The sequence below is a fragment of the Eschscholzia californica genome, unplaced genomic scaffold (assembly GCF_041429995.1).
Source record: "Eschscholzia californica isolate CP2 unplaced genomic scaffold, dmEscCali1.0.p SCAF_5, whole genome shotgun sequence".
Classification (NCBI taxonomy): Eukaryota; Viridiplantae; Streptophyta; class Magnoliopsida; order Ranunculales; family Papaveraceae; genus Eschscholzia; species Eschscholzia californica.
In genome coordinates, this window is record NW_028238472.1 from 4,238,174 (window position 1) to 4,258,364 (window position 20,191).

Genomic DNA, 20,191 nt, shown 5'->3' on the forward strand with positions numbered 1-20,191 from the left:
TTTTTCATAAATTCAAATATGGCCTCCATTTTTTAGGTAAATGTCATAACTTCCCTTCCACTAAATATATTTTCAAAATAAAAAATAAAATAAAAACATCTCTCCACCTCACCTTTCTCTCTCTCTCCACCTTAATCTCTCTTTCCACCTCTCTTTTCTCCGACAAGGTCGTCGGCTAGAAAATTTTCCGGCCGACGACCTTTGAAAAAAAAATTCTCACCTCTGTCTCTCTCTCTCTGCCTCTCCTCTCTCTCTCTATGTCTTCTCCGACAAGGTCGCCAGTCGAAAAAAATTCCGGTCGGCGACCTTGAAAGATAAAAAAAAAAGAATTAAAAAAATATCTCCTCTCTCTCTCTAAAACTCCGGCGAAGGTGTCCCTTCGCTGGAGTTATAGAGAGAGAGAGAGAAGAGACGTGGACTAGTGGAGGGATGTTTTTTATTACTTTTATTTTAAACTTATATTTGTAGGAAGGGTAGTTAAGGAATTTAAATATAAAAACGGGGATCATATTTGAATTTACGAATAAAAAAAGGTCATAAAGGAAGTTGGTCACAAAGTAGGGGGCCAAACAAGGAATAGCTCTTTTTTTTTTTTTTCTTTAAATGACCCTTAGAGATTTTTCAGAAGCAGCTTTGAATATCTTACTACAAGAAACCCTTCAAATCTTTGCCTCATAGGATAAACCTAAAAAAACTTATTGTAATCATTCACAAAGAGTATATAATATTTTCTTCCAATTGGTGTTTCAACAGGGGTTGGACCCCAAACAAGGGCGTGGGTGAGGAGGTGCCAGAGGTGCGACCGCGCCGGACCTCTTTACCCCGAGGGCCCCTTTTTGAGATAGGTTTAAGAGTAATATGTTAACAAAACTTTTCAGTAGTCTTTTTGGCACGGAGGTAGAACAAGCGCGCAAGAGGTTGTGAGTTCGACTCCCTTTACCCACATTTATTTTACTCACTTTTTAAAAGGTATTCTTTAGGGCACTCCAAGCTGTTTGGGCTAAGGCCCAATGCATACTCCAAGAGTGTCTATATAGTCTCACTACTTGATTAGCTTAGGTCATTCTTAGGACATCTCTTCCAAATGAAAACTACCAAGCCCACAATATAAAGGCATCCCTCTTAAAAAATATATTTGCACATATCAATATCTTTCCATTATGAATTTTAGGTTGTAACCCACCTAATAAATCCAAAATTTAAGAAAGTCATATTATCATATTCAGTTTTAACTAGTGTTTGGAATCATTTTATTAGCGTTGGAGAGTTTAAAAACATAAGTTATGTACACACGAATTATTCTTGATACTTATTTGTTGATTATTATTCACTTCAAAAAAATACACATTATTTGTTTTGTTTCTCCATATGTATTAATGCAGAAACTGAATTCTTTTTTATTGCTAATCTCTTTTAATAGCATATTTATTTTGTTATATAAATACTTCTCGAAATTCATTTAAACCATCGTAATTGCCCATTGTAGCAGGTAATTGTGTTTTTGATACATTATCCCATTATAAGAGTTCAAAAAAATTTAACAAATTAGTTACGAAAATAGTACCCTCGTGCATAAATTCTTGCATAATACTTTTTGTATGATGTCGTTAAAAATATTATGGTCTAACTGTTTTGTACTTTTATATATTTTGTGTTTCATTTTTTTCATATTATTTTTTTTAAAGGCCTCGATTAAAATCTCGCACCGGGCTCCCAAAATCTTAGCCACGTCACTGATCCTAAATGCCACCGTGCATCAGGTATAAGGGACTAGTAGTACTACTTGTGGATGTTGAGAAAGGTTGGCACTTACTTTTTTCTAATTGACAAGAGTGGCAAAGCTTAATAAACTCTTTAGGGTCTCACTGAATAAGTCCATTTTTAAGAAAACCTTCTAATACTCTTGTAGCAGTATGACCAAGTCTGTTATGCCATACTGATGAAGAAGGTGTTGGCTTTGTAGGGTTGTGGTGTCTCCTAGTGGTCTAAAGCGGAATCTCTGACATCTCATGTCTAACACTAGTAGGTCCCAAGATCATCATGCATAAGCTAATAATTAACTAAGAGTTAGAGATTACCTTAATCGTTAGTTTTCCCTCGAACCTTTTCAATCGAATGTGAAGACCGAGAGCTCCTAAGTGTTGCTCCTCTACTCAAGACACCCGAATGATCAATTTGATCTCCCACCTTGTAGCTAGCTAGAACTTCAATGGTGGTTTGATACGAAGAACACCTTCTTCTTTATTGACTAGTTAGATAGCTTGGGAATTAGCTCACTTTCTCTTCTACTTGATGTTATAGAGTAAGAAAGCTTCTTGAGAAATTTCACACCTTACTCAAGTCCCTAAGAGACCTTATATAGAGTTATAAGTTAGAGTCCAACCCTAATTAGATTCCTGAAAAGTCTCTTTTGAATAAGATTAAGGAAATAGTCGAAAATAAAAACTAGTTTCTATTTTCCTTATTCCTCTATTGTGGTCGTCTTATGCAAGGGATCGTATTCAGATCTGGTCGGCCCCTTATGGGCACCCTATTATGCATGGTCGGCCCTCTTCTTGGGCCCGAAACACTCTTTTGGTTCCCCGACCCAAAATCCCTTCTTTTGGGCTTTTTGTGCTATCTTTGCCTAAAATTCTTCTAGGCCTATGAGACATGTTTATGGAGCTCTCTTACGATTATATGTTTCATCCCACTAGTCATATCATCCGATCAAATAGATATTCTTATGTGTGACCCGGAGTAGGATCCGGTCGAAGTTAGCCGCGAATTACTTCGTAATTCGACAATCGTAGTTGGTTTCTAGCTAAACTCTACGACCCCTAAATCATCCAGACTTGATGATCTTCTTCATCAATTTTGCTACCCGACAAATTGCTCGCATTGCATCTTTGGTCGAAAGACATCTCCTTCACGCTTAACATTATGTGCCTCCTGTTCTGAGTGTATGAGAAGTTGAAACTCAATAGGATATAGATCATTTATCATTGGACTTTTTGTGAGAATGTCACGAGACATTAGATCTATGACATTATAGCCCTAAGGAAAGAATTCCACAGAGCAGTTATTGTCTTTGGTAAACTTTGAGATAAGATTCTTCCTTCAGTTAAGAACTAAGGTGCTAATCAAATCAAAGTTATGAGTAGACGTGTTGATTTGTCGAAGTCCAGTGCTAGCAGTATGTAAAAACTTACCACTACCAACCATGACAGATTCATGACCTAATTAAGATTTCGTTTGAGTTAGTACATGTGGACGGTGGACCATTTGTGATATGACTTGAGGCACCTGTATCAGCAAGCCGATTGTTAGGCAAAGTTGTGCTTGTGGTGGCAAAGTTGTGCTTGTGCATTCTGCTGTAATTGCAACATTACACTATTCATGATCTTCAGTATCTTGATGTGAAGTAGAGCATTTTCTGCTATACGAAAACCTGCAACATTTTGAGAATTTGAATTCCTTTAAAGTGTGTACCTAAACCTGCATTTATTAGCTTGATGTCCCCACTCATGATAAATTCCACAAGAAATTGTAGAGAAATAAAAAATTACTGCCTTTTGATTCATGAGAAGGTGTTGAGTTTGTTGTTGTTGTGTTGAATCTGATGTATTACATGTTGTGTGTTCCATCTGATTGTTAAAAATGTGTTTGAACATGTTTAGAATTATTTATTTTGAAAGTGGTTTTGCGAGCGGGTCGCAAAAGTTAAGAGTTAACGTCCAACTAGATTAGTTATATTAAGCCCTCCTATCCAGATCGGCCCTATCTTAGGATCGATAGGAAGCTTAAACGAAGTGTAAGGTGGTGCTTGGTTCTCATCATCCGCTTCTAAGGGTTCCGAGTCTGAATTTTGACTTAAATGCGCCAAAAATCAACTCGAATCGGTCATTTGAATGAGTCGGATAAGAAGAAAATTAATAATGTGTGACTTTGAGAAAAAAAAAAAACAAGTACTACATAAGATAAGTAGCATAGGAACTTGATTTCACCTAAGTTACCCATGTTGACTACTAGTCGAGGTCACGAAGTTTAAACAACTCTGAAAAATATTTATATTACTCTTTCAGATGGCTTAATAAACACAAGCGGATAGATGAAGCGTTTATTACATAATAGTATGACCCGAGGAGAAGAAGAAAATAAACTACCTTACTAACAGAAAGCATGCACGACAAAAACGGGAGAGTTTACATGATTTAGATTACGGTTCCACTTGGTATAAGAGCATCCTTGATCACGGTCACTATTCCACTCTTGATGAAGTACCCATCTGTTTCCCTTGCTGCTTCTTGCACGTTGTCGCTGTTAATAATCTGAAAACGAATATAAGCGAATATGCATCCTTAATCAATGCCTTAATAGATAGATCAACATTCGTAAATGAACATAAGTGAGCATTTTATCTTTTTTTACCATGCCTAATAACATCTAATACTAAAACTAGAAATGAGGTAATAGAAACTCAGTTGAGAGTTTCAGTACACGACCTTGACATTGTCACCTATACGAGCATTTTTATCGATAATTGCTCTCTTGATGTGAGAATTCTTGCCAATACCAATTGGGACGCTACCTTTCGCTACTAGAAACCTCCTATCTGCATCGGTCTGATACATTGCAAAATAACAGTAACATCATAAATTTGTAATTGAACTTCAGAAATACAAAGAGACAGACAGAAATTCAGTTGTAGGCTTATCAGGACTACAAATATTCCCGTTCCACGGCTCAAGACGATGCCTCGAATGATTTACCTCATAATAATCTGCTCCCATCAATAATGTGTCTTCAATAATTGCACCTTCCGAGATGCAAGATCTGAGGCCAACCACAGAATGATGAATCTTGCAGTTCTGTTGGGAAAAACACGTTTTAAGATCTTAGGACCAGTTAAATTTTCCGTCTTTCAGAATGTCGTGAAAAGTTAATATGTGAAAGTAGAAACATAGTCCTAATTAGAGAAAAATGGAACGAACTATTTCCATAATAAGCTTACCTTAATTACACAACCCTCCCCGATAACACTATCGGTAACATCAGCATCAAGCATCTTGGAAGGAGGTAAATATCGAGGTTGAGTATAAATTGGAGAAGAACGATCATAGAAGCTGATTCAAATTAACATTTCAAGAAAAAATATCCAGACTCAATAATCTGCAAGTACTGAATATTGTTATAGAATAGTCTCGATTTAACTTTCCAGGAACCATTACCTGAAATCTGGCACCGGCTTCTTGGTAATACCCAAGTTTGCATTATAGAATGCCTCAATTGTACCGATATCTTCCCAATAGCCATCATACAAATAAGCTTGCACCTATAGTTTCAAATTTCAGACTTATAATTAATCAGTGAAACTTAAAACATTAGTTTATAGAATCGTTTTCATGATATATACCCTCAAGCCAATAGAGGTTGCGCCTGGAATAACTTCACTTCCAAAATCATTAGCTCCAGGGAACTTGTCACGGAGTAAATTCAACATAACATCTTTGCTGACTACATATATGCCCATACTTGCGATGAATGGCATCTCTTTTGCTCTCTCATCATCAAGCCCTAAAATGGTAGTATCAACCTGAAATACATAAGTAAAATTAGTATGGCATATACAAAAAGATCATGACCCAGTTCACAAGTGAATAGACGCATACGTAGGGAGTTTTTTTTTTGTTTACCTTCATTGCTTTCAATTGCTCTCCTTTTGGTTTTTCGGCAAATTCAATAATACGTCCTTCCTCATCAATCTTCATTAGACCAAATGCAGTTGCACGTTTTTCATCCATGGGCAATGCAGCCACGGTAATATCAGCATCTGTTTCTCTGTGTGCTTGAATGAATCTCTCATAATCCATTCGGTACAAATGATCTCCAGCAAGAACCAAGTATTCCATAACGTTATGTTCCTCAAACAACCACAAATACTGACGTACAGCATCAGCCGTTCCCTGTATAGTACCAAGCAAAAACACTGTCATCGAGACTCGTAAACATAGGATTTGTTCAGGAGCGAAAAAGAATATCCATGAGTTTCATCCGTTGAGAAAATGGTGAATCGAAATTTTTTCAAATGCTACATAAAAAGGTAAGCGACTAGAAAGAATACACGATTGATGTCTAGGTTATTTCTCATTTACCTGAAACCAGTTTGGATTCTCAGGGCTCTGTTGAGCAGCAAGAACTTCGACAAACCCTTCACTCTTGTACCCACCCATGTTACTAGCATAAGCTCGAGAAATATGACGATTAAGAGATGCAGAATTGAATTGTGTGAGAACATAGATCTTCGATATGTTACTATTCAAGCAATTGCTCACGGGAATATCAATCAGCCTATAGTTCGCTCCAAGTGGAACAGCAGGCTTTGCTCGCTTCTTTGTGAGCGGGTATAAACGGGTCCCAGCTCCACCCCCAAGTATAATGCCCAAAACACTCTGCCGACAATCACATCGACAATATTCAACACGTATTCCACTTTAAAATAAACACAATCAACGAATTAACAAAATTTATACTAATAAACACTGAAGATATAAAAGGAAAGTAACATCAAAACCATAATATCAAAAAAGTTGGTTCGTCAAATACAACCCTAAACTTGCAATGTGATCCCACAGTGATAACCCATGGCCATGGAAAGGCTGTACAAGCAACGGAATCGCTTACTTTTTGCACATCCCAAACATGGATAATTGCCCATTAATGGCCAATGCCACCAAATTACCAAAACATAAACTGGGTACATTTTATTTTATGATAAAGAGTACTATTAACAAGAAGCAAATCGAATAATTAATCATTGAAGTATCGGCAAAACACTAAATTAATAGTTCTTCCATTTTTCAAATCATAAAATGAAGCTCATGACAAGATCTAACAACTTATGATCAGAACTCTAATACCTTTTTCTAATACTTAATTCAACTCATTAGTCCATGAGAACAAGATTATGACAGGATTAGCAGATTAATTAATATTATATTAAACAAAAGCAAAAATCAGGATAATGATAATGAACTACTCTAATCATCATTAACTACTAGAAATCAATCTTATTCTAAGATTCTACAATCATTAGTATTTTCATAAATTCAATTGATTTGAGAATCAAAACCAGATCCAAACAACAAAATGAAGCCTTTAAAAGCAAGCAATAAAAAGGGTATTCATTTATCAATGGAACAAAATTAAAACCCTAATTAAATCTAAACCCATTACAAGGAAATGAATAATAAACTAAATTTGAGAAAAAATTAGAGACATCATACTCGGCTAGCATCTGGATCAAGACAAGTCTGAGAGTTTTTTGAATCAGAAACAGCTTTAATAACAGGAATTCTACCATTATAAGAATTGGTTTTCCTAACACTAGTAACAGTTTTGAATAGAATCTTGTCATTAGAAAGGTGAGATGAAGAAGATGAAGAGAGATTTTGGGTAGTTGATTTGAAGGATGAAGTTGAAGAATGGGTTTTCCGAGTGGGTATTGAATGGTTTTTTGAAGTAGGGATTCTTGAGACTCCTATAGCTGCCATTGCCATTGAAGTGGAGTGAAGTGAAGTTTTTCTTTTTTTTTTTTTGATTATCTAGAGAGAGAGAGGGAGAGAGAAAGAGATCAGTTTATGTGATCTGTGAAGCTCGTAATCAACAGAGATATTCTGCCTAGAATAATGCCCCTAGTTTTAACTGAATTTACGAAATGAACCTAAGATATAGCGATAGTGCCACTTGGCGCGACAACACATGGCGCATAAATATGACTGGGGAAAAAAAGTCTAACAACCCCAAGTCCCGTATGGATACCCGAAACTCGTATGCGGGTTCAACCCGATGATTCTGAAAAAATTAACGGGTGGTGTTCAAGTTTTGAGGTGCTACACGACATTTTCCTCGGCCCAACCCGCTATATTTACCTCAGACAATTTCCTTAATAATGTCATCTATTAACCCAATAACACCATGTATGTCGTGTGCATGTTTGTATATGAGGGAAATTTAGTCAAAATTTCCTATAACTTTTTTGATTTAGTGAAAAGGATCATTCAATTTTTTTAGTCTTCAGCTCTCTAATACTTTTTAGTTTGTAAATTCTTGTAGTAGTTTTGCGACGCTTTGCAACACCTTGCAACAGTTTTGGAAAAAAATATTGAGTATTTAACCAAACAAAATATAAAAAAATTTAGATTTTTAACAAAAAAAAAATACAACTCTCCTTTCTAACTAAAAAAAAAAATTTAAAATTTGATCTTCGACTCAATGTCATGTTTTTTTTATGTATAACATATAACTTCAACTGAATTTATGAAGTGAACCTAAGATATAGCCACAATGCCATTTGGCCGTCGGATATGATCTCTATGAAACTCCCAGTAAAAACTGACGGTCAGACTTATCCCCATGTAACCGACTGACCTGTTTTATTATAATAGATATTGTCAGATTGTGACCTGTTTTATTACTATAATAGATACTGTCAGATTGACCTACCGGTTTGTCACACTTTAACAGAATATGCTTTAAAAATATTTCGGGGTTTGTAGTGCCGATTAAAGATACTTTCTACTTACCTTTTGCTAAGATTCCGATCATAGTGCATAGATAATATTTACTCGCAGATGATTAGACTTCTACATTTTTAATTACCTATTTCTATTCGGAATATTGTATCTGCCTTATCTTTTTATGAATTTGCTCATTGCTGACATATCCGAAGTCAGATAATGGAGTGGTGCCCGACATTTTTCACAAGTACAAGATTGACAGAGCCAAATAAGATGGCCATTTCGCGCATAATATTGATTCTATTTCTCAGCGAAGACTCAAAATTCAAGCACTTAACAATGTAAATAAATGAATTGCTTTATCACTAACAAGCATACTCATGACATGAAGTTCAAAAAGAAAATTTATAACAGAACTTTAATGTGATAAATGAGCCAAATCACAACTAATTTTAGAGCTATAAAGAACTATAAGAAACCTCGAACCTCACCAAATCTGAATGATAGTAAGATTACCTTCTGTTTTACCATGAATAATTACCAGCCACCCGAGATCGATTACCTACAGGCTCGAAGAATCTTTTTCTGCAAAAGCTAAACATAACAACCGAAAGGTATTTGGTGTATATAAAGTATTTCTAGTCGATCTTGACAGATGAGAAAAGGTAATGAACGAAATAAAAGGAGACAAGGAAGCCGATGGTTCCAGTAGATAACATGATCGCAATGGCCATGATTAGTGAATAACCCAGATAGAGCATGGCAGAAACAGGTCCACTCAAACTCCGAAGGTCGAATATCAAGTAATTGATGGAGTACATGAACACATAGAGAGCGACTGAACCAGATGCGAAGAAAGATTTCCACCACCATCGCCAATCCTCGACACAGAGATGCATATAAGTAAGAACAACAGAGACTTCAGCACAAACTACGACGAGCAAGATAAATACGACCAGCAAGAACCCAAAGACATAATAGAATCGCCCAAGCCAGATACTCGAAAGGATGAAAAATAGTTCGATGAAAAGGGTTCCAAAGGGAAGAGTTCCAGCACCAAGAACAAGAAGCCATGACGGGTATTTTCTTTCAGGAATTTCTCGAGGGATTTGGTTGGTTCGGACAGGGTATTGGATGGGTTCTGCCTTTGTTCCATATAAGCCTCCCAAAAGGGTTAAAGGAACAGAAATGCAGAACCAAAGTGATAACAGAATGAAATATAGAGAGATAGGGATAGCACCAGTGCTCTTGCTGCCCCAAAGAATGAAGTTCAATGCCGTCAGAATCACAAAAACTATTCCAGGGAAGAAACACGAAACCGACCAGGCAATTGATTTCCACCCTTCTGAAGTCCCCTTGATAGTTATCCATAGCCGAACGCCTACATAACCTGCAACAATACCTAGGAAAAGATATAAAATGATCATTCCTGTCAATAACATTCCTCGAGAAGCTGGTGACATGAAACCTAGAGCTGCGAATAGTATGGTAACGATAGCCATTCCTAAAATCTGGGCCCCATCTCCAACCATCACACAGAGTAATCTTGGGCAATTTGGCTCTCGAAATACATCACCGACAACAAGCTTCCACCCTGAAAGCTCCTCATTCATCTGTGCTTGGGCTTCCTTGTCTAGTTCCTCATACCTTGTCAAATCCCTCCTCACTGTTCTTAAGAATATAACGAAGACTATTCCAGCTAAAAAGAAGATAACCATCAACGAATTCAAGATCGAGAACCAATGAACACGTGCACCTTCCATCTTCAAGTAAGCGTCCCATCGAGAAGGCCATTTAATATCACTTTTCACAAACTCAACCTCATAAGTAAATGAGATTCGCTCTTTCTCTCTAATGATCTGAGATTTATCGAGATCAACAGGACAATCGACAGGGTCAACTTTTTCATACATCTTGAGCTTCAACATTGCTTCAGGATCACGTTTAACACTGCAAGGAACAACCTCAAACCCAACTATCTCGTACCCTTTTTGCTTCTTTTCTGGAACCACAGCCATCATCTCATCTCCAGTACCAAGTATTTGCACCCCAGTTCCTTCATACTCATGAATCAAAACTTTGAACTTCAAATGATTAATGATGTAATCGTCTTTACCTTGGGATGGAGCATAGCCAACAGGAAACCCTGTCCATTGAATATTAATCCCATTTTGCTTGGCATATCTCAAAGCAGGTAAATTATCCAAAATCATATTCACCTGATATAAATCGCGGGTTCTTTTTTTCAGGAGCTTTACTTCATTCTCGTGTAATGGGCTCGTCGTGCAAAGATAAACCGACTCATTGACATTCATACGGAAACGATAAGGAGAGTTATCAATCTGATCTCCCATAAGGAGTTCCCCCAAATTCTCTGCACTTTTCTTAATCCCACCCTCGGGTTTACAGTACGGAAGACTATAGTAACTAAAAGGAAGTTCAGTTTCAATGGAAGTAAGTGAATTGACTTTAGCGAAGATTGGGTCCTCTACCGAATATGTATGCATATAACTACCAGGAAGATAAAACCCACTACATACACACGCGAAGAGAAGAACAAGTAGACAAGACAAATTGATCGAAGAAGCCATTGAAACAAGATCAAAGAACAGTTTCTTCCTGTATAGTTATCGATCTAAAAGATGCGAAAATGCATAATCTTAGGGTTTCGATCTATAAATGATAAAATTGCCAAACTAAGAGTGAATTCGTTAGGCAACTATTGATTTCCAACTTGATTCTAAAGATAAATCAAATTTCCAACTTGTAATTACTCCTACTGAAGAACTCCAGATCTACAAAATATAATTCAAAATCACAAAATCAAAATTCGAAATTTCTTCCAAGTTCATACACAAATCAATCACCAGTCATGAAAAAACTTCATTAAATCTAACAAAAAAACAACACTAATCTGATGTAGATTGTTGCGGAAGCGGAATAACAATAGAATCCATTACTAGAATTAAGAAGAGAGAGAGAAGAAATAACTAGAATTAAGAAGAGAGAGAAGAAATAACTAAAATAACTGTCAAGAAATAAGATGCAATCAAGGGATTTGTTTATAACTCAATTCAATGATTAACAAGACAGACCAGACTTCTCTTATATAGAGATTGTACTTTCCTAGATAGACTCAAATAAAGAAAGAAGAAAACTAGTAAGGATACTTTCCTTGATTGCTAGGACTCTAAACATGGAAACCCTAAATACTAGACTGGTAACTTAAATTAATATAGTATCTTGACCATTGGGCCTGTTATTGGTTTGGCCGTGAGGCCCATTGGTGGGATGGCCGCCATCATACTCCCCCGCTGTGGAACAACTTGTCCCCAAGTTGGTATCTTCGTAAATTGACTCTGCCAGACAAAACGGGTAGAAATCGGCGACAGTGAAGGCAATCCTTAGTTCCCACTTTGCTCGTGATTGGCCGAAAAGTTGAAGAAGACAAATATTGATCATAAGACCAACTGTAATCTGACTCGTATACTGACAAGATACTTGCAAAAGCAGTAGGAGTGCATAAAAGTCCAATAAATTGCGACATCTTCTATCATCTATTAATTTGACGAAGAAGACCACAAAAACCGCATAATTCTCTACGGAAAAATCAACATTGAATTTCTGCATCCAGTTCGTCACTTCTACAAAAATAGCTATAAATATCTTCCCTCGTTCATAGTGGAGTTTATAGGAGGGTTTGAAATTAATCTCGTTAATCACTAAGCTATTATAATCAAAAATTACCATAAAAACCCTGCCACCACAAAAAACCCTGCCACCACATTCCACTAAGTCTGTCCCTAAAAAATTGCATTCAAAATGCATGGGATATACGAACGATTTATGTTTTTTGGTATCTAGACATATTAAACTATTCATAGTTTTCTGATAAAAATATACTCCTATTGTTTGACCTTCATAACTTGTCACACCAACTAGTACTTCTTCTTCTCCATCAGGTTCCAACCAAGACTTTGTAAAGTAAGGGGTCATATCTTTATTACTACCATTTATGCTTTCCACAATAAACTCATCACAATTACCTTTTTCTTCTTCTTCTTCTTTTTCTTCTTCTTCTTGTGAAGATGATGAGAAAACTTTAACACCCATAATATAATTATTAGATTCAAAGCAGTAACTATCATAAACTACGAAAACTTTGTAATTCCATATCGATGAAGATCCTCTTCCATGTTTTCTACTCTCACTACTTGATGCTTTAAAGGCAATCCCCACAATCCTATCATAACAACTTGTATGAAATTTGGGTAATAAACGAAAGTTTGTTCTGCTCAGAGGATTTTTAACCACAAGAGAAAAATCATTACCTTCTTTTGATGATATTTTATAGCAGACAAGTCCAGATGAAGCAGGAAATACAGTAATTGTTTCGGATTGTGGGTCAGAAGCCGGTAAAGATATTCTTCGTTCTCCGGAAATTTCCATATCGTAAACGATATTGTCGGTTAAAAGTGATTGAGAATCAAGATTGAATAACAGAGGATGACTATGGTGATTTTTGAAAAGAGAGTCTGAATAAGTAGTTAAAGAATGGGAGATGATTGATTCCCATCTTTTACAGACGGATTGACATGAGACAATATCTCCTGTGGGAAGTTGAGCTAGTATTGTTTCGATTATAGGAGGGTTTGAAATTAATTTACCTCTGGTTTTCTGCTTCCCAAATTTGTTGTTGATGATGGTGTTGTGACAAAATTTAACAGGAAAGGAAACACCTTTCGTCTTTCTCTTACTCCTATTCTTCTTCTTGTGCTTCAATATGTTGTAGTTGACGAGGTTGAGACTAGATTTAACAGGAAAAGGAACATCTTTCGTTTTCATCTTAATCTTATTGTTGTTCTGATTCAATTTATTGTTGTTGATGGGGCGAAAACTAAATTTGACAGGAAGGGTAGCAGCTTTTTTGGTGTTCTTCATGTTTAGGAGGCAGGTCAAGATGTTCTGGAGAAATAACAACGTTAGGGTTTGTTTTGTTGAAGATAAACCTAAGTGAGATGTTGAAGATAAACCTAAGTGAGATGGTGAAAGAAGAGGTTTTTGTTGATTATTAGGACTTGGAGTTAACAAATTTTGAATAGTTTCAGTCCATTCATTACCAGTAATAACAGAAGCAGCACCTCCTTCATCTTGATCTCCATCATCATCATCTTCTGCTAAAAGCTGTTTCTCTAGTCCTTGTTGCTGTTGTGGTGTTACGGTGGTGGGTTTCAGTTGTTGTTGGTGGTGGCGATCGGTGATAGTGTGGTCTCGGTGTGGTGTAGTTGATGGGAGCTGTGGTGTTTCGGTGGTGGTCGGTTGCGGTTGTTTTTGTTGGTGATGATCGGTGATAGGTTTGTTGGCTTGCCGTGATGGATCCGTGTTGGAAGTTTGAACCGAGAGATCGGTTTTCTCCGTTAACGGTAATAGTCTAAGAGTACGGTTCGACCAAGAAAACTCGAATATATTTGCCCGACAATAATACGTGGCGTCGACGTCAAAAATCCATGGTCTTCCGAAAATAAGATGACAATTATCCATATCGACGACGTCACAACAAATTGAATCACGATAATAAGAGCCAATGGAGAACGGGAATGTGCATTGGGTTCTTACCGATAATTCTTTTTGATTAGAAATCCAACCAACTTTGTAAGGATTTGGGTGTTCAGTTGTAGGTAGTTGAAGGGCATTAACAAGTCGTTGAGAAATCATGTTTTCTTCACTACCATTATCGATGATGAAATCACATACCTTCATATTGATTGTAAGTCTTGATTTGAACACCTTATTCCTCTCGGGATGAGTTGTTGGAAAAAAAATTTCAGGATTTTGAAGGCTCATGATACCAGCTGATGTAGATTGTTGCGGAAGCGGAATAACAATAGAATCCATTACTAGAATTAAGAAGAGAGAGAGAAGAAATAACTAGAATTAAGAAGAGAGAGAAGAAATAACTAAAATAACTGTCAAGAAATAAGATGCAATCAAGGGATTTGTTTATAACTCAATTCAATGATTAACAAGACAGACCAGACTTCTCTTATATAGAGATTGTACTTTCCTAGATAGACTCAAATAAAGAAAGAAGAAAACTAGTAAGGATACTTTCCTTGATTGCTAGGACTCTAAACATGGAAACCCTAAATACTAGACTGGTAACTTAAATTAATATAGTATCTTGACCATTGGGCCTGTTATTGGTTTGGCCGTGAGGCCCATTGGTGGGATGGCCGCCATCATAATCTTTGAATAACAAATCAAATAATCACTAAAAATTTCACAGAAACGTTAGAATTCACCGAATAGAATCACAATCAAGGAAGCATTTGGAAATTCAGATCTAAGGAAGTGAAGTGCGTACCAATGCTTCAATTCCAGAAAGAGAGAGAGAGAGAAAGATCAGCTCCACTAGTTAGAGATACAGTACTGAACCGAGATGAAGATCAACTAATGAAGAAGAAGAAGAATAACCAGACAAATGGATAAGAAAATAGAATTTAAGATTTGAGGTCTTTTCTAGGGTTTGTGGTGAACAATGTCAGGGTAACTCACCTTAATATCTTTAATTGGAAACGTTGAAACATGAAAGATAATTTTGCTGTTTTTGTAACGTAATTAAATGGACAGAATCACAGAAATTATGATTCAATCCAATTATTCCTCAATATATTATTTAGATCCCTTTTCAGGGCAATCTTTCTATGCTAATTTTGTAAAGGTTTTAATTGTCTTTATCTTTCTAGATTTTAATAGAGACACCCGATTCATTTTGTTATGTTATTTGGGCCTTTATTATTTGTGTAACCGAAAAAGAAAAAAAACATGTAGTATATGTTGAGGTAGATACACGAATAACAGAGAAGAAAAGAAGAATATTATTACTGTAGAGTGAAAAAGATAATGATCGTATGTTTTTTTTTACCATGCCTTAATGTGAGTATTTTCCGATTAGATACACTTGTTTAGAACGTAATTTGAGTGTTAAGATCAAACAGTAGACCAGTTTTCATCTACATTTTTTTGGGAATGATTCTCATGTTTGTATGAGCTATATTCGAAAGAAGTTGGCAACCACCGTAACATCTTTAAGGACTTTGGGACCATCCCAAGTTAGTCGAGCAACTTAGAGCAAGTCCAACCTCAGCCTGTCTTAGGTCGAAAAAACTATTTTTTCACCCAAAATTTTCAGTCCCAAAAATTTAACTCCAACCTCAGCATCTCTTGAGACCTTAAATTTGAATTTGAATTTTCCTCTTTTCTACTCACTCAACAATCCTATTAAATTTCTCTACAAACTCTTTTTCTCTATAAATACAACTCTATTTCTCTACAAACTCACATCAAATCCATCTTCTTATTTCTCTACAAATTTGGTATAATTCATCTTCCATCTTCTTTTTCTATACCCTCTATCTTTCTCTACAATGAATCCCAATTTTACTTTAATGCACATGATGCTCAAAGAAGATGAATGGGCTGCACAAAGGGATGATGATCTCAAAATGTTAGAAGAAATGAAAAAGAATGTTACACGAAAACGTTCTCGTTATGCTGGTTCTGTATCGGGTCACCAAACGATAGATCGTATGAGACAACTCGATCATGAAACCATTATGAGATACTATTTCAAAGAAACTCAGACGTTTGATCATGCAATGTTTCGCCAGCGCTACAGGATGAATCGTGATTTATTTATGCGTATTCTTAATGCGATTGTGGAATTCAACCCCAAATCCACCGAAAGAATTGATGCAATAGGCCGAGAGGGATTGTCACCTCATCAAAAAATTACATCTGTAATGAGGATGCTTGCATCTGGATGTGCCGTCGATTCACAAGACGAATATTGTTTGGATTGGTAAGTCTACTGTCATTGAATTTTTAAGATAATTTGTAATAGGATGTGCAGACGATTCACAAGACGAATATTGTTGGATTATCAATGCATTTTAACCATTTAGTGAGTAGTAATCATCTTTAAAAAAGTAATTAATTTTTTTTAATAACATATTTAAACAAAATAGATCGTTGGATGTGGTCCAACAACTAAATCTGGACTTAATCTCCATCATGACCGTTGGGAAGTTCAACCGACCCTTACTTAGGGATCCGTTGGGGCCGCCCAACCCCAACCGACTGAGGTTGGAGGTGCCCGCAAGGTTGACATGCTCTTATATTCTTGTGATTTTGTTTTTGTTTTTAGTACATCATACGGAGTCTATGTGAATTTTTTTTTTGTTGTTGAACAGTCTATGTGAACTCAACAAAAAAGAATAGTTCAACAAAAAAAAGTCTATGTGAACTAGGGTTGAGCATAGGCCAGTTATTTACCATTTTTTGTTCAATCAAAGACGAACCTATTAAGGCTTCAACCTTTTCAACAAAAAAAAGGCTTCAACCGATAAATTTCTATTTAGTTTAATTTCGTTTGTTACCAATTCAAAATAATAATTATTCTAATAACATAATTGTAAGCAAACGACTTAATTTTGAAATTTCAAAACACTCATAGAGAGATAGAGAGAGAGAGAGAGAGAGAGAGAGAGAGAGAGAGAGAGAGAGAGAGAGAGAGAGAGAGAGAGAGAGAGAGAATAAAGTGATATGGTAACTTAGGGCTTTCATTACAAAATTATATCAAGATTCAAAAGAGGAAAACAGATATAGAAAACAGAAGTCTAAAGAGATTACAAGTTCTCAAAGAACAGTAAGAATAAATTCTTTAAACAACTACGGATTCTATCAAAATGAAGTTCTATGAGAAAAAAAAAACAAACCAAATTATGACTACAAACCTACTCAAAAACAAGAAACCATTTACCTTGAAGCATGAAAGATACTTAAATCACCTTAAAGCCATGACCCAAATTGCTTTTCTGCAACTATGAAGACCCACCCAATCTTTTCTGCAACTTTTAGTTCCAGATGACGAGAGTAATAGCTCAGAAAGAGGTAGTCTATCTCACCATCTATTCTGCTGCTTTTATCTAATCAATTTTGACAGAAGAGAAAAGGTAATGAACGAAATAAAAGGACATAAGGAAGCCAATTGTCCCAGTGGACAACATAATCGCGATTGCCATGATCAACGAATACCCGAGGTAGAGAATAGCTGATACAGGTCCACTCAAACTCCGAAGATCGAATACCAGATAATTTATGGAGTACAAGAACACGTAGAGTGATACAGAACCAGAGGCATAGAAAGCTTTCCACCACCATTGCCAGTCCTCAACACAGAGATGCATATAGGTAAGAACTACGGAAACTTCGGCACAAACGACAACAAGCAAGACAAAGACAACTAGTAAAAACCCGAATACGTAATAGAACCTCCCAAGCCAGATACTCGATAAGATGAAAAAGAGTTCGATGAAGAGGGTTCCAAATGGGAGGGTTCCAGCACCAAGTACAAGAAGCCACGACGGGTATTTTCGTGCAGGGATTTCTCGTGGGATTTGGTTGGTTCGGACAGGGTATTGAATGGCCTCTGCCCTTGTTCCCAAAAAGCCTCCTAAGAGAGTTAAAGGAACAGAAATGCAGAACCAAAGTGATAACAGTATGAAGTACAAGGAGATAGGGATAGCACCAGTACTCTTGCTGCCCCAAAGTACGAAGTTTAAGGCAGTAAGGATTATAAAGACAATTCCTGGGAAAAAACATGAAACTGACCACGAAACAGATCTCCACCCTTCTGAAGTACCCTTGATAGTCCTCCATAACCGAACACCAACGTAACCTGCTATAGTACCCAAGAAAAGATACAATATGATCATTCCAGTCAAGAGCATTCCTCGAGAAGCTGGAGACATGAAACCGAGAGCTGCGAATACGATTGTTACAATAGCCATCCCTAAAATCTGTGTTCCGTCACCAACCATTACACAGAGTAGCTTGGAGCAATTTGGTTCTCTAAACACGTCACCTACAACAAGCTTCCATCCTGAAAGCTCCTCATTCATTTGTGCTTGAGCTTCTTTGTCCAGCTCCTCGTACCTTGTTAAATCTCTCCTCACGGTCCGTAAGAATATAACAAAGACAATTCCAGCTAAAAAGAAGATCACCATAAGCGAGTTCAAGATTGAGAACCAGTGTACACGTGCACCTTCCATCTTCAAGTAGGCATCCCATCGAGAAGGCCATCTAATATCACTTTTCACAAATTCGACTTCGTAAGTAAATGATACTTGCTCTTGCTCCCTGATTATCTGAGACTTGTCAAGATCAACAGGGCAATTGATTGGGTCAATGTTATCGTACATCTTGAGCTTTAACATTTCCTTAGGATCGTGTTTGATACTGCAAGGAACAACCTCGAACCCTACAATTTCATACCCAGATGCCTTTTTATTGTCAGATTCTGATACTACTACACCTAACCCTTCTTCTCCAGTACCAAGTATCTGAACACCGGTTCCTTCATACTCATGAATCAAAACCTTAAATTTCAAATGATTGATGATGTAATCGTCATTACTTTGTGCTGGGGCATAACCGATAGGATATCCTGTCCACTGAATGTTCATTCCATTTTGCTTGGCAAACCTCATTGCCGGTAAATTATCAAGGATCATATTCACCTGATATAAATCACGGCTTCTCTGTTTCAAAAGCTTTACCTCATTCTCATTTAATGGGCTAGTAGTGCATAGATAAACTGATTCATTTGTGTTCATGCGGAAACGATAAGGTGAATTATCAATCTGATCTCCCATAAGGAGCTCACCCAAATTCTCTGCACTTTTCTTTATCCCTTCTTTGGGTTTGCAATAGGGTAGACTGTAATAACTGAAAGGAAGTTCCGTTTCGATAGAAGTCAAGGAATTAACTTTAGCAAATATCGCATCCCCGGTCGAATATGTGTGCATGTAACTCCCAGGCAGATAAAACCCATTACAAACAGACGCAAACAGAATAATGTAGAAACAACACAGACAGGTCGAAGAAAGTTTCCCTGAAATGAACGTTGAAGCCATTGGAAAGAACTGAAGAAAATTCCTTGATACTTGCTCTAGATCTATGAGTTTCTCACAGGCATATTCCAATGTCAGATCTGAATCTCTTAAATTGGGAACTGCAGTATTAAGAAAGAACAGAATCTGATTCAGACAATTCTACAAATTTCTTCAAAAAAGTTTCACATTATCAGCTTAGGTTAATGAGGAACTTAACATGAAACCCTAACCTAATCCAGAAATAATGTTCTATCACTACTTTTAGGTACAGATCTAGGGATCAAATGACAATTACTTACTCAAATCTTACTATTAAGTTCCAATGCCAACTGTAAACTAATCAAAATTCAAATCAACGTTTTAAATTCTTAATCTACGAAATCCAAATCACAAATCAGTAAAAAATCAATAAGCAAATCAATAAAAACATCTCTAGAGGAAAAGAAAACAATATATTTCACCGAATATCTAGACTTAGACTGTAAGATTTCCAAATTAGGTAATTCCTTAGAGAATTTAGATCTAGGGTTTCGAATACTTACAAGTTCATAGAAATAGGGTTTGTGGCTCGTCCGGAAGGCTTGGGAAATGCTTTTTGTCGAGCAAGGGTTTGTAACTCGACTCTTATCTCCTGATCGTCTCTCTCTCTCTCTAGGGTTCGTGAGTGTGAAATTTTCGTACCAAAAAGCTCGTGTTGCGGTTCTATCGTCACAGTTCTTTTTCTAGCTTTTCCGAAAG

General features: G+C 36.6%; 2 protein-coding genes and 1 pseudogene across 3 annotated transcripts; all 3 read right to left on the minus strand.

Moving 5' to 3' along the window:
- Positions 1-4,025: 4,025 nt before the first annotated feature.
- LOC147536426 (glucose-1-phosphate adenylyltransferase small subunit, chloroplastic/amyloplastic) lies at positions 4,026-7,672 on the minus strand. Its single transcript, XM_086644821.1, has 9 exons — positions 7,266-7,672; positions 6,135-6,431; positions 5,676-5,945; positions 5,396-5,575; positions 5,211-5,314; positions 4,994-5,105; positions 4,752-4,850; positions 4,485-4,604; positions 4,026-4,310 (listed from the first exon to the last, which is right to left on the minus strand). Exons 1-9 carry the CDS (start codon positions 7,536-7,538, stop codon positions 4,194-4,196), a joined length of 1,572 nt encoding a protein of 523 aa, XP_086500947.1. The 5' UTR covers positions 7,539-7,672; the 3' UTR covers positions 4,026-4,193.
- A 1,168-nt stretch (positions 7,673-8,840) lies between these two features.
- On the minus strand, positions 8,841-15,228 carry LOC147536427 (transmembrane 9 superfamily member 12 pseudogene; annotated as a pseudogene). The gene is made up of 2 exons (XR_015225175.1): positions 14,863-15,228; positions 8,841-11,293 (listed from the first exon to the last, which is right to left on the minus strand). The product of XR_015225175.1 is annotated as a transmembrane 9 superfamily member 12 pseudogene (transcript).
- Positions 15,229-17,098: 1,870 nt separating this feature from the next.
- LOC147536428 (transmembrane 9 superfamily member 12) lies at positions 17,099-19,474 on the minus strand. The gene has a single exon (XM_086644822.1). It carries the CDS (start codon positions 19,472-19,474, stop codon positions 17,486-17,488), a length of 1,989 nt encoding a protein of 662 aa, XP_086500948.1. The 3' UTR covers positions 17,099-17,485.
- Positions 19,475-20,191: the final 717 nt, after the last annotated feature.